Source organism: Leishmania panamensis (genome assembly GCF_000755165.1).
Source record: "Leishmania panamensis strain MHOM/PA/94/PSC-1 chromosome 20 sequence".
NCBI lineage: Eukaryota > Euglenozoa > Kinetoplastea > Trypanosomatida > Trypanosomatidae > Leishmania > Leishmania panamensis.
In genome coordinates this window covers 752,591-767,211 of record NC_025866.1, presented here as the reverse complement: position 1 = coordinate 767,211, position 14,621 = coordinate 752,591, and the positions used below count along the sequence as shown (strand labels likewise).

General features: G+C 54.8%; 4 protein-coding genes across 4 annotated transcripts, besides 1 other annotated feature; all 4 read left to right on the top strand.

The window, feature by feature from the left end:
* Window positions 1–696: 696 nt before the first annotated feature.
* Window positions 697–4,710, top strand: LPMP_201700 (hypothetical protein; the record flags this gene model as incomplete). Its single annotated transcript, XM_010700069.1, has 1 exon — window positions 697–4,710. One exon carries the CDS (start codon window positions 697–699, stop codon window positions 4,708–4,710), a length of 4,014 nt encoding a protein of 1,337 aa, XP_010698371.1.
* A 1,585-nt stretch (window positions 4,711–6,295) lies between these two features.
* Window positions 6,296–8,173, top strand: LPMP_201690 (hypothetical protein; the record flags this gene model as incomplete). The annotated part of the gene is made up of 1 exon (XM_010700068.1): window positions 6,296–8,173. The coding sequence occupies one exon, from the start codon at window positions 6,296–6,298 to the stop codon at window positions 8,171–8,173; it is 1,878 nt and encodes a 625-aa protein (XP_010698370.1).
* A 1,802-nt stretch (window positions 8,174–9,975) lies between these two features.
* LPMP_201680 (hypothetical protein) lies at window positions 9,976–10,470 on the top strand (the record flags this gene model as incomplete). The annotated part of the gene is made up of 1 exon (XM_010700067.1): window positions 9,976–10,470. One exon carries the CDS (start codon window positions 9,976–9,978, stop codon window positions 10,468–10,470), a length of 495 nt encoding a protein of 164 aa, XP_010698369.1.
* Window positions 10,471–10,627: 157 nt separating this feature from the next.
* Window positions 10,628–11,032: a repeat region.
* Window positions 11,033–12,291: 1,259 nt separating this feature from the next.
* Window positions 12,292–13,125, top strand: PPI (pyroglutamyl-peptidase I (PGP), putative; the record flags this gene model as incomplete). Its single annotated transcript, XM_010700066.1, has 1 exon — window positions 12,292–13,125. The coding sequence occupies one exon, from the start codon at window positions 12,292–12,294 to the stop codon at window positions 13,123–13,125; it is 834 nt and encodes a 277-aa protein (XP_010698368.1).
* Window positions 13,126–14,621: the final 1,496 nt, after the last annotated feature.

Sequence of the window (14,621 nt, the reverse complement as noted above, 5' to 3'; positions counted from 1 at the left end):
GTGCCAGCGGAAAAAAAATAAACACACAAGAAAAGATGGCGAGGATCAGCCAGCGAAGAATGGCAATGTCGTGTTTTTTTTTCTTTCCTCTTCGTTGCTGTCCGACATGGGTGGAGCGAAAGTAGTTAGTATCAGTGAAGGTTAGGGACGTATGGCGGTGGTGGATTGGAATGAATGACGAACCACAGGAATCACCACGCAGCAGCGTCTCGTGGCTGGAGTGCTCTTTTTCTCTTGATTATTATTCATGCCGGCCATTGTGTTTTCACTTTTGTATGACTGTGTCAGTCCTGTTCCAGACATATGCTAGGTCTTCAGCAACGTGGGAAAACACTTGGTTAGCAAGATGACAACACAAAGAATAAGAATCGGAGCAGTATGGGCATGGAAAAGAGCACTGGACTCCAATGGCACGCGTTCCCCTTCTCCCTTCCCCCCCCCCTCCCTCAGAGCCGACGTTTCACCCGCAGGTCTGTGCAAAACATCTTGGTATAAGATGAACCAGTAATGCTCGTGATTGAAGCTTGAAGGTCGCTGCCGATGCGGTGTTGATCCACTACATTGTACCACGCAGAGGGGCACTGCTGCGAAGCCATGGCTGTTTAGTCGCTTCATGAACGCCCTTCAGAAGCAACTTGATCGGGTACTTAGCCCGGGAGCTCGTTTTGAGAGTAACGCGCACTGCTTTATGTGGCAATGGAAGTGAGGGAGCGCTCTCAGTCAAGGAATGTACTGGCGCTCATGTGTACATCTTATACAGATGATAACGAAAAAAATGTACGTTTCCCTCACGCCTTGCCGCCTCTTTCTTTCTTACTTCCCCACTCTTCAACTAAACCTCTGCGTACGCACGCAAACGCACACACACACACACAGCGAGTGCGTCCATCCTCCTTTGCTGGGGCGTCTCCTCCTTGCTGTGTATATAACAGTAGTCATCACCTCAGGGCGGGTCAGGGATCTGAACTATTTGTGTTGGAGATTACCATGAAGAGTGTCCGCCAAAGTGGGCGACACGGCAACAAGGATGCCAAGTTGCGATCCAAACGAACCTACAGGGGGCGGTACGACCAAGCCCCCAGAAGCTCCCCAAGGTATGCCGCCGCGTCCGCATCCCCATCGCCTGTGGCGCCTCTGGTTCCTCCCACAGCGCACCAGCTGCAGAGTGCCCCGCTTCTTGCGTTCACACGATGGAATGAGACAGCAATGGAGGCCCTGCGTAGCGGCGATCATGACTCATGTCGGCGCATTCTCTCAACACTCCTACCGATCCTGGAAGCACGCCTACACGCCATGCAGTGCAAACCATCACCTCATATTTCTGAAGCCGCCCTCCAGTCGTGGCGTCTCGCGCACGCGCTGACACTCAACAATCACGGATGCCAACTACGCCGCTACGGTCGCACAACTGAGGCACTGCAGGCGTTTCTTCGCGCAAAGGAGATTGAGACACTTGTGTTAGGCAAGCCATCGTGCTCGACGATGCTGAACCTCTCCGCCGTGCTGCTTAGCAGCGGAGCAGCAGAAGAGGCGCTCACCATCTCGAAGGAATGTGTGATGGCCGCACAAAATGGTGGCCCAATTCTCTTCATCACAGCCGTGCACAACCTCGCCGTGGCACTGGGGCAGCAGACGAGCGACCGCGAGTGCAAAGCAGCCCTGCCGACCATGCTGCAGGCATTACGTGAGGCGCAGAGCGTACTTGGTGAGGAGCACCCAACCACAGTGATGCTCAAGGAGAAGTGCGGCTTGACGTCAAGCTGGATCTCGCAAGACAGCGGTGCCGAGGGTGAGCAAGGGAGTGCCGCGTCCGTGCGTGGCGTTGACTGGCCTGCACACCACAGCGTGTCGTGTGAGAATCCTACATCGCCGTCGCTTTTGCCAACGTCAATGATGGCGCAGGAGAAGGCTAGAGCTGCTCTTCACACTCTCGACTTCGGAGAGCCCCTTCATGCCCAGCCGCTTGTACACGCTGCCGCAGCCCTCCCCACTCCAGAATTGGTTCACAATCACATAAATGAGAGGAAAGAAGAAGCGTACGGTGTTTCCATCTCACGGCACTCGCTGAGCCTAGGGGCACCCAATGAGCATCATGCGGCGAAAGCAACGCCAGAAGATGAAGACCTGTTGTGCCCACAGCGACCACGTTCAACACTCCTCGACTCTGTGGCGGACGCTGGTGTTGAGCGTGCTGCGCTCGCTGTGACCGCGCGTGGCGAAACTGCTTTGGCTCTACCGCTCCAGGGTTTTCAACGACGGGGCAGCGTCGCGGCCTCTGTCCACCAACTCTGCCTCGACTCTGCAAATATTTCCGGCAATCAGCGTAGCGTCGCCAGTACGCCCCTAGAGACAGTGCTGCAAGAGCCTTTCCAAGCTGCTTCACTGATGCTGAGCCGCAGCGCTCCCAATCACGTAGGGCCTGCTGGCTCGATACACCGTCTGTGGAGAAGGAGCGCTGAAGATCACAGAAACGCCCCTTCCTTTTTGCGCTTCAGTGTCCCGCTTCCCCCCTTACCAGCAAACGCGGCCTCCCTGCCACTGCGCAAAATCGCCCCACCAGCAGCTGCGGCAGGGTCATCGAACGCAGGGGTGCAGTGTCGTTGCACAAAGGTACGGCGGGCAACGGTGCCACGGAACGTCAGTGTATCGGACGAGGACAGCAATCTAGGTGGCACTACGGCGACCACGCTGACCGACACAATGCCCACAACTGAAGGCCTGAACGCCTTCGACACAGGAGAGAAATCAGCGACTGCGATTGGGAGTCCCGCAACACTGCGGTCAGCGCCGCAGCTAAGCCTTTTTGGTAAGAAGGGCCTTCTGCACTCCGGAAAGGCTGCGCTGCGTGAGGTTGAGCTGGAGGAGGAAAGAGTGTACCGCGCGCAGAAGGAGGTCGAGCAGAGGGCCGCGGAAGCCGAAAATGCCTTTCAGTGCAGCTTCAAGGAAATTCAGCTTCGCACCCAGAACCGCGCAGCCCTGACCATACAACACGCGTGGCAGCAGTGGTGGACCTCCGTAGGTCGCTCACGCCGACATGTCCAACTGAAGAGACTCGAGGAACTCCAGCGCCGCCGCCGTGAGCGGCTGAGTCTCGGTGCAATGGACAGGAAGAAGTCGGGCAAATCTTGGACAGTCGCCATTCCGCCGCCATTGCTCCAGCAGCACGGCCACGTCGGTGGCCACGTCGTACCTGCCGTCATAGTGCGGTGCTCGAGGACGTGGCTGGCCAAGACGGTGTGCCGCCGGTATGTGGCGAAAAGCCACCCTCGTCCAGTTGACACTCGCCTCCATGAGGCCGATGTGCGTCGCTGCGTCTGCCAAATCCAAGCGTTGTGGCGTGGCGCCATTACTCGCCATCGTCAAGCGCAGCAACAGCTCTTCACTGAGAGGGACAACGTGAGGGGCGTAACCACTGTGTATCGGCTGCGCGCCGAGACTGAGCTCCGAGAGTACTCTGCTCTGGTTCTGCAAATGGTGTACAGGAGCTACCGTGCACGCCAGATACGGTGTCGGCTCTACTTTGAGCGATACAATGAGCCGGCAGCAACGATCCAGCGCTGGCTGCGATCCACGCTGGCTGATCAGCGTAAACGCGGCGTTGACTGGCGCTCTATGTGTGAGCACAACGCAGCAGCGACGGCGATACAGCGTGTGTGGCGCGGTTACCTAGGCCGAATCACATTCCACATGCGCGAGCTTCGACTTCGAATGGACCGAGCCGGCTCGTATCCGCTCGCCATTGAAGCGAGTGTGAATGCTGGGCGGCGCCTCGTCGCTATCCGCGGAGGAAAGAGCCGGGATGTGAAGTGCCTCTCGGTGGAGACGATGAAACCCCCGCCTGACGCTGCAATGAAAATGGAGGGCCCGCTGCCTCCTGTGAGGGAAGTGGATGCCCCTGTGGCCGAAGCGACGGCATTCGAGTCAAAGCGAAGGTCGGCGCTCACCGAGGCATACGCAGCTGACTGCCTGCAGCGCAGTAGCGAGGTGCAGCGATGGCGGGACGAGGAGCGCGACCGGTATCACATTGGCCTTTACGTGGACGTTATGGCGTCCAAGGAGCGCCAGGCGTGGAAGGAGTCCTTGCGAATTCGGCCTAGCAAAGTGCTGCGCTGTCGCGCCGCGATGGACGCACGCATTCATGAGGAACAGCGTGCTTTTACGGAGCAGTGTGCCGCACTTGTGATTCAGCACGCTTATCGGACCTGGTGGAAAATGCAACAGGACACGAGTCGAGACACCAGCTTGCTCTGCTACGCACGTGCACTCTACCAGCAGCGCGAGCTTGGTGCTCTGGTGGAGCGGAAACAGCGGCGACGGGACATTGTGCGAGGAATGGCACTTTACGGTGACACTGCTGCGGCGATGCGACAGGCTCGCGTGAAGGCAGCGGAAGAGCTAGCTTTGGTGGCAGACTACGACGGCCCTCCTTGCATCAGCAGCAGTCCAAATAGGGTCATGACAATACCACGCAAAGACGGGATGATGATTGCGCCGCATGCAGAGCGTATGGCGCGAAAGCAGCAGCGTCAGGAACAAGAGGCGGTACAACGGCGAGACGAGGTGCTAGTCGCCCTTACCTATCCACATGACATGGCGCATGTGCGAGAAGGCCCCGTAGAGTGTGTGACACGCATTGGCACTACGTATGAGCATCCCTACTACATCTCATACGTGAACGAAGTGCATCGCCGCACTCTTGGGATTGACTAGCACAAGAGGAAACAATCCCTTATGAGTAGAGCTTCCCCGCGGACTCTCACACGCAAAGGTCGCTCTACATGTCCTTCTCCTCCCTACCATCACCCCATACAGGGTTTCTTTTAGGGTGGGGGGAAGCTCCTTTTTTTTTTGCTTCCTCTCCACCACGCTTGTTAGCTCGCTCTTTGGGTGCTCGCGTCGTCGTTGGATGAAATCGGCAAGAGAAGACGGATGGGCGAACCTGTGCGTCTTTTGTTCAGCGTATACGTAGATGTATCTCTATAGGCATAAATCTACCTGGGGTGGGGGAGGGGGGCTTCTTTGAGTGACTTTGTTTTGTGCGCACACATGCCCCCTCGCAGGCCGGCGGCGTCGCCGGTGCACATCTCTCTTCCTGTTTTTCTCTATGGTTTGGATTCAGGAAGACTTCTCTTGTGTTGTTGTACTTCTCTTCCAAGCGCACCCTCCGCCCCCTCCCCCCCCCCCAGAGGAAACCATGTATAGTACTTGTGCGTTACTGCGCAATCTTTTTTCTTTAGTTCTTTCGCTTCCTCCTCATCGCCTCCTACCTGATGCTGTTCTCTTTTCTGTGTTCGTGTATGAAAGGCTCGTTTTGTGTCCTCATCAGCTTGCCGAACTCGTCCTCACGTGGCAGGTACGCGGATGTGCGCTTGAGAGTTTCACCATGTCACGCTTCTGGAAAAAAAAAAATTGACAGAAAACTACACCGAAACAAGTGGCTTCGGTTCCTTCAATCGCAAATCTTTTCCTCCCTTCTCTCCCAACACCGTCATCTGTGCCAGCGAATGAGTGTGCGGGCTGTAGGAAGACGTGCTTCGTAACAGGACCACCGGTGACCCGACTTACATCATTGCGCTGCTGTGACTTCGCGTCGCATTTGCGATGATGGGGATGGTGGCCGCCAATGATGCCTATTCGATTGCTCTATCCTGTACTTCTTGGAGGAACTCTTTACAGACGCTCTCGCTCGCTCGCTTTCTCAAGGCTGCGTACATGCTGTCATTTATCCCGCACTTCTGTCTATCCCCACTCACGTCTCCCACGCCACACCTTATTGATTCCGCAACTGATCCCTCGACCACCATTTTCCGCCTCCATCCATACCGGCGTACACCTGCGCATGCAGAGCTGAATCGACCTAGCAGTGAACTAAACCCAACCAACGTTTGCTTCTGAGTGCACGGGGCGCGTGTGTGTGATTCGTTGTTTCGTCCGTATCTACGATTTCCTCTCTCTTTTTCTTTATCGTATTTTAGGACGATACTGCCCACAGCCTCCTCTCTTGCACGTTCTCCTCCTCCCGTCACTCCATCGCTTTTCTATTCGCGTGATCTCCTTTCCTTGTTACCCCGAGCTTAACGCAGAGGCTTCTGCGCCGCGCTTCAGGTGGGAGGTTCGGTACTTAGCTCTCTCTTTTGCGGGCACTCTCCCAGAGCGTAACTCCGCTCTTCCACGTGTCTCAGCTGTGGGACCTCCATCTCCTCTACAGCTAATCCAGCGGAGCTTCACCAGCGGCTTTGAGTCGTGAGAGAAAAACAAACAACAACTAGATTATAACTCAACTTAGAAGTTTAAAATGATCACAGATGCCGAGTTTTGGATAGAAGTTCGCCGCAACACGAGCAACGGTGAGTGCATCTTCTCCAGCATGCTCGCCCTCATTCACGCACGGCAGTCCGCCATCGACTCGCACGTAACGACAACAGAGCGTGAGGTGTACAAGCTCACCGCCTGGGGCAAGAAACGCCGCGACGAGGTGACGGGTCGTGTCTTGACAAGTGAGGAGAAGCAGGAGATGGCGCTGGAGGCGAAGGAGAAGGACGCAGCGTTGAGGGAGATGGGGAAGCCGCTTGAGCCGAACAAAGCCTTCTGGGCCGGCAGACCACCAGAGGACACCCAGGCGTATGGCGTTTCGTCGAGCACAATGTGTGTGCTTCAGCAAGTGATGATGTTCGCCGTGCCCCTTTACGTGTTGCGCTACAACGTCCCGGCCATGTCTATGAGCTGGAACACCAGCTGCTTCATCGACCGCCAGTCGAAGCAACTCATTACGTTCGGTTCTGGGCACGGCGTGAAGGTGCCGCAGCACCTGCGCTGTCGCGGCTGCGTGGCAGGGGAAGGCTTCTTTGCTATCCTCACAAGCGAGGACGAGGTCTGGTCATCCGGCGGGCTGAAGGTGTCGAGCTCATCCGTTGATGGGCCGACGGCGCTTGGTCGCGAGGACGCGATGACGGGCATTGCTGGCAAGACCCTAATGCTGGTGGGGCACGGGCAGCGCCTCGCCATTGTGACGCGCGCCTTCACGGTGCGCTCGCTCTCCGCGCTGTCGAACCAGACTCGGTCAATTATACCGTCCCGCCATGTTCGCTTCTTGGACTTAGGCTACGGCGAGGACTACTACATGGTCGGTACTGACTCCACCGTTTACAAGACCACAGCGTCGAGGCGCGCAGTGAGCACACCACGGCGGGTGATGACGCTGTGCCGCACCCCCGTCTCTCGCGTCGCCAGCGGTATGGGATTTTTGCTGATTATTGACCAGAACGGTCATCTCTATACGTTGGGCCGCAACAAGAAGGGGCAGCTCGGTAATGGCATGGTGCAAGATGCACGGCGCAAGCCGTACTTGCAGGATAAGCTCACCCATCACTACTTTGTTCAGGTGTCCGCTGGTGACTGCCATTCCTTGGCGTTGGCGAGCAATGGCATTGTCTACGGTACGGGAAGCAACGAGAGCGGCCAGCTTGGCCTCGGGCGGGGTCTGAAGCAGGTGTGCACATTCACACCTATTCCGCTTGGCAGTAATATGCGGTGCATCGGCATCGCGGCTGGCCCGGCGGGGAGCATGTTCTACTGCGAGAATGGCCAGGTGCTTGCCTGCGGCCTTAATGACAGCATGCAGCTCGGACTGGAGACTACCGAAAAGATTGTCTACGAAGCGACGCCCATTACGGTGCTTGCCAATGGCGTCGAGTCCTACACGCTAGACTTCGGAGGCTTTCGCCGCCCGGAAGGGAACAGCATAGATGCGCTAGGGGGCATGAGTGGCGCAGCTGGCAAGAACGGCGGCATCTCCACCGTCTCGCCCGCCTTGGGCGGCTCCTTCAGCTCAAAAAAAGTGCTCACCAACCAGGACCAGACGGAGCTAGCAGTCGCAAATCTCTCCGCGAAATCGGAAATCAACGTGACGGATGCCAACAACGGCGATGCCAACCTCGCACGGAAGGAAACGGTGCTGCTAGACGAAAATGACAATAGTGAAGAGAATCACCAGCCGGTAGAAGATGCCATCCCTGTGCATCCCTCCCTTTCTCAGAATCCGAAGCGCGGCAATCAGGCACAGGCACGATTGAAGAACATGGGTGATAATGGAAACAGTGACGCAGCCACACGACGAAAAAAGGGCACAGCAAGAAAGCAAAAGTCCCAGTGCGCCTGCTGTACTGTCACCTAGCAGACCGGTGGATGTTGGAGTACGGTGCTCTGTTTTTCTTTGCCGGTGCGATAGTACGCTTGGTTGCCAGCGTATGTGTGAGGCTGTTCGCGCAAGGATGTGAGGGGGGGGGTAGTTGTGGAAGAAGCGAGTCAAGAGCGAAAAAGGGATAGCGATGCTGCTTTCGACGGCGATAAACGCGAGCTTCACACGGTGCGCCAGTAACCCCCCCCCCCACACACACACACCCACTCACACTACCACGACGGAAAGCGTGTACTCCACTGCTTTACCTTCTTTGGTATTCGTTTTCGGTGTTGATGAACTGCATGGAGGTGTTGTCTGTCACTTCCGTTTTTTTTTGTTCGTGTGCAGCGCACACGAGCACTCACACAGGCGAACCCACACAACGAAAGAAGCTACAGATGGGCCCCTTTCTCTGCCCTGGCGTCCCTCTTGTTTTTTTTTTTCTTCAGGGGCGGTTTACCTCATCTGTAGAGCCCTTTTCCCATAGTGATATCGCCGAGAAGTGTAAGCGGTTAGTTATTCTGATTTCCGTTGTGTATCCAATGCACGCGCGCGTCCCCTTCTATGCGAAGATGGTGGTCGCTTATGGGCGGTTTAGGATGTCTGTATGGACGGGTGTGTGGAGATGTGTCTGCCGGACACAACTAACTTTCATTCTGTTGGTTTTTATCTGGCGCATGAATTTGTAATGAGTGTGCGGGTCAGCGTGGAAACCAACGTTTTTTTTTCCGCTGTGGTTCCTTTGGCATGTGTGTGTCTTCCGTCTGTGTGTGTGGCGACAGGCCTGTCTGTCCTTCTTTCCCTTTCGATGATTTCTTCAGTTCTCCGTGTCTGTGGGTTTTTGCATTTATTTGTCAAATCTCCACTATTCTCTCAGCTGTGAGATACTCGCTCCTTTTCTTTCTCTTCGTCTCTCGAAGTGCGTAGATATTGATACGCGCTTGACCCCCTGTGCGCTTTTTGTTCGTTCTCTTCTGCGCTGATTACTTGTGCCCCTGTTCTACTTTTCTGTTTACTGTTGCGCGACGTGTAATGACATTACTTCAACACGAGCAAAGATGGAAGAAGAGACACGGACACAGAACACACGTTGTGAAAGAACTGCTGGATCGCACTTCTCTCTGGGCCCTAACACGTCACCCCCATTCCTCCTGCTGTCTCACCGCTTTCCCGCAATACACTGCAGTTCTATGAGAGGCTTGTAAGGAGCCTGACTCGATCGATTTCACACGTGCAAGCACTGCTTAAGAAGACCCTTCGAAACCGTCAAAGGGGTCTTTGAACATATTCTGTAACGCATCACTCTCTGGATCATTTTTTTTTCTTATTTTTTGTTTCTTCTTTCGCTCTATGCATGCCCATGACACGAACATATCCATCGATATCGATGTCTGTATCGATACATACGCGCCTGCATCTGCGCGCACCCGCTCGCGTTTTTTTCCTTCTTTTTTTTTTTGCTCTCTCTCGGTGCGTCGACGTCAGTGTGCGACAAAAACAAAAACAAAAACAAAAGACCGCACGAGTGCGTGCCGGCTGCAGAGCCGTCAAACCATTATTGAAACGCTCGAGTGCATCTCTTAGGTGTTCTTTTCTTCACTTCCTTGTTGTGTTTCCCACGTCGTTTTGCACACCGCACCGCTGCCTCTCACACACCAAGGCAGAGTAGTACGAATACAAAGAAAAGACTGGCCTGTTGCTTCTTGTAGAGGTCTCTCTATTCACCCCTCCCCTTTTTCACATCTTCACGCGCTCGACGGCTGCTCGTGTCACTGTCCGCATCTTCTCGCGTCATAATGTTGTGTTGTGCACGATTGACGCGCTCTGCAGTGTTTTGGGCAACCACGGGGCGCCGCTCGGGAGACGCAGCAGCAGCGGCGCAGAAAACCACGTTCCGCGTGAGAGCATTTACGGATGCCGTTAGGGACACCGTGGCGAGCGGTGACGCTCAACACAGTCGCGTAGACACCTCTCTTCAGCACGCCAAGGAAGAAAGCGATATGCCTCTTGCGCACGTGGAGAAGGCACCGCAGCAGATGCCAAAGTTCCTCTTTCAGAGTCGGCGTGGTAGCAGCTCCTCGGAGTACTACATGACCCGGAGCAACGCGGGGCACCCAGACACGGTCGCAGAACTGCTCGGCGCCGGCCGCACCGATCCGGAGTGGATGTGGCTGAAGCTACTGTGCTTCCTGTGTGTCTCGTCGACGTTCGGAACGACATTATACAGCTACTTCTTCGCTGAGCATATGAAGTACTTCAAGGATGAGCCGTGGTCGCCCTTCACCTACTAACAGAGGGCCTTCGAGTTTTTGAGTGGGGGTGTATTCTCTGTAGCGGTGCAAGCCACCTGTTGTATCTACGCCTACATTGGTTCCACTATTTCTGTGTGTGTGTGCGTGTGTTTCCTCGTATTGCGTAGCTTCACACCTCCTTAAACGCAACAGAGAGTTTTTCGCTTTTAGCGTCCATTCTTTGCCATACAGCACAGGCTCATTTCTACTCTACTCCGTTCTGACATCGGCTTTGTTGAGTGGTGCGAAACAGGAGTAGGTACGGGCTGGAGCTATGCTGACCCAGTCCTCTGAGCACAGCTTCCTGCCCTACTCTCTACCCTCTTACCGACCCGCCTCAGAAGTCGCTCCGGTGCTATGCCATCTAAAGGCTGGCCGCCGACATCAGCAACAGTGTATCGCTTTGACCTCCCTACGTTGTAGGTGCATGATCCTGTCACTACCAAAAGTGGTTCGGCATTGATTGGAATCGGAGAGGGGCGGAGCTGCTTGGCTTCCACACAGAGAGAGTGGGGTACTGGGCCCTGAGACGCCACGCGCTGGAGGTGTTGCCCGTGATGAGAAACATCAGAACCAAATCAAATAACAAAGTAAATGCTGCCGATGTTTTCAAAAAGGCGCTGTGCATTGAGTGTTCGGCTATCACTAAGTGTTTATGGCGCCTATGGAAAGGCTCCCTTGACAGCGCAGAGACCGCAGGCGGGCAAAATCCTTGAAGGACATCTCGTCAACATTCTTGTTCACGATGCCCTCTATCGCAGCCCTCACCCCTTTTAGCGTTCTCCATCCGTATGGGTGTCCGCATTGATTACATAGGGCGTGACCCTCCAATCGAGTCTACCGATGTTTTCCCCTCCACCCCCCTCCCTCTTTTTTTCATCACCTCGCCTTTTCTGCCTCGCTTGTCTCTTCTATGCTGATTTCTCTGTGGTGGATGAATGGCACCTTCATGAAATAACAAGAAATGACAGTGCGTCGCTTAGGTATAGCGTAACGTCGTGATGCGTGCATTGTATTACCGATGCCGACAGGAACACGGTGCGGGAGACAGTTTGCTGTTAGAGGGAGATCGATGATGATGATTGTGTCAAGAGATTTGTTCATATTCTGATCTTGGCACTCGACCGCCCTTGGGTGGAGCGTGCACAAGTCTTAGGAAGTATCATCCCTACTTAGCCGAGGCTGAGGTTTCCCCTCTTTTCATTTGAACTGCCGCACCTAGTGCTGCTGCTTGTATGCGTGAGTGGATGAGGTGTACGCATGTGTTCAGATGCATGTTCTTCGTTCTTGTTTAGAACTTGATCGTTTTGCTTTAGGCAACCTTGCTGAAGTGTAGCAGCGGAGGCACATCTCTTGCAGCGAAGACTTTCTTTTGGCTCTGCGGAAGGGATTTTGGTCAACTTGTAGTACTCAGAGGGTGTTGTGGAGGGAAGGGGGGGGACATTTCTGACACCCCCCCTTCCTGTGTAAGGCAGCAATCTTTGGGCAGTCACGTTAAGCGAACCCTTTCTCTCCCCAGTTTGCTGATGTCTGCCGCTTACCATGTAGTCTCTAGTGCCGCGACTGACGCACGGGTTTCCGGTTATGATCGTCTTCTAAACCCTCTCCCACAGCGTCTCTTCGTAAGGTCCTGTGCGCTCCACTACCTTTCCCCGCAGCTACGTCTTCCGCACGCGGGATACACACCGACAACCTCTGCTCCCCACCACCGTCACTATGCCACGCAGACACAGCACAACTATTACTCCCTCCTCCCCCTCCCTTCCTTTTTCCCTCCTCCTACGAACAGACCGAGCACCTCGCCGTAGTTCACCGCTCTAAATGTCGACCTCCAAGGCGGACATCGTCGTGTTCATCACCGGGTACGGCCCCTTTGACACTGTGAAGGTGAACCCCAGCACTGCCATTGCCCTTTGCGTCGTGGAGGACCTGAAGCGTCACCCCGACGTGACGGAGGTGCGCTACACGGAGCTGCATGTCAGCGCGACGAGCGTCGCAGCTTATTTTGAGAAGGTGGAGAATGACATTGCCCAGATCATCACCGAGCGCGGCGCCGCCAAGGTGAAGATCCTTCTGTGCCACCTGGGTGTTCACAGAGACACAACGGGGGTCATCCGCGTTGAGGTACAGGGCTATAATGAACTCTTTGCTACGATTCCTGACGTTGATGGTAAGGTGTTCGATCACACGCTCATCATCCCTGAAGACGGCACCACTGACGTCTTTCAAGAGAGCTGGTTTGGCAAGGATGGATCGCCGCAGTTCGATGACCTGCAGCGTTTGATTGAACAGATGAATGACAACATCGCCGCGTCGTGGCAGGACACCATGACGAGTACCGCGACCAAGAAGAAGTTGATGTCGGCGGACAAGAACGACGAGGCCATGGTGATGCCGGTGTTCCAGGCTCCACGCTGGGCGATTTCGCGCAACGCAGGACGCTATCTGTGCAACTGCGCCCTCTACCGCGCACTTCGACTCCAGGAAAAGAATACGGGAGTCGTGTATGCGATCTTTATTCATGTTGTCGATCCGAGTTGCGGTAAGACAGAGATGGAAGGCGGACCGATTGTGGCGTACAACCCATCGATCATGGTACAAGCCGTACAGGTGATGTGTTTCATGTGCGGCCTGCTGTCTTTGATGATCGCATAAAGAAGTCATAAGGAACGCAGGAGAGGTGGGCTTCCTCACGCGCTTGAGCACCGCCATCCCCCCTCATTCTCGGACCATACTACGGAGAACGTGACGCAACGGATCCATACCGCCTCTATGTTCTGCGTGGTGGCTCTCTCTCCTTGCTTGTGCACATCGACTGGACGTCGTGTCGCCCCCCCCGTAGCCTATCCTGCTAGGTGCCTCTCGAAAAGGATATCGTGTATGCGTTACGTCTCCTGTGCCCCTATAATAGAAACAAGATGAGGATGGAAGGGAGGGGGGTTAATGACACTGTCAAGACACCCTTTCGGATCTCAGCACAGGCACATAGCTGCCTACATCTGCAGTCTCCCACGTGGGGAAAAAGTCCACCTGGGGGGTTGAACTTTTCATCTTCCTCAATCGTCGCAGTGATGAACCCCTCTTTTCATGGTGGTACTGGCTCACTATTCGTAGGGCCCATCTCTGCGCGGACTCTCCCTTTTCTAGTCCTGTTCCCCGGAGTCTGCACTTTGCATGGCATTGCGTAAAACATTTTCTCCCCGTCTTCTCTTTCTCTTCTGATCGATACGCTAAGTCTCTTCTTTGTGTGTGTGTGTGTGAGCGGGTGTCCGCACTACACCCTCTTCCTACTCCCTGCACCCCGAGAGCCACCGCGTAGCGGGTGGGTTGTTGGTCTGTTCTGTCTTTGCTGTCTCTGGCATCCTGGTGCTGTGGTGGTGCAGAGGGATACTTTGCAAGTCTGTGTTTTTCTTTTTCTCGCTGTTCGTTGGTATTTCGAGGGAGCGGGGGGAGGGGAGAGGCGTACGTATGCCGTGGATCGGTCTTCCTCTTCCACCGCCTCTGCCGCCCTTTTCCTATTTTGCTGAAGTGCCTCACGCCTAGCAGTCAGACCAACAACAACAAAGACACACATGCCAGCAACGCGAAGCCGAAGATATCAAAGCGTTCCCCACACCCCTTTCTTTCGTTTACGATCAAACTACGCACATATACACCCCCGAAAAAAAAAAGGAAGCAATGAGTGAATGCATAGCACAACACTGAGTTGAAGTGAAATTAACCGCTCCTTATTTTTCCTAGCTCGTTGCTTATGCTCTCTTTCACTTTCTTTCCTCTCTATTTTACATACATCCACCACCACCACCACCTTCATTCCTCTACCCCTGAAGTCCCATACACACGCACACACAACAGTTAATGAAAAGAGCAGCGAACAGAGGCCGCGAGCCCCCCCCCATTCGCTTTTCATCGACGAGGAAACGCTGTAGAGGTTATTCTCTTTCCCGCCTCCACACACAAAACGCAGACGTGCGTGCACACTCGCGGCTGCTGAACCGAAAAGGACTTTTGAGGACGGATAGACTTGACTCCCCTGAGCCTCTCACAACTCAAACAAAAACGGGCGTGGCGGCGTAGTGAGCAGAGGAGGTCGAGGCATAGAAAGCGCACGCTCGTGGAAAAGGAAGAGTGCGAGGTGACTGAGGTTTGGT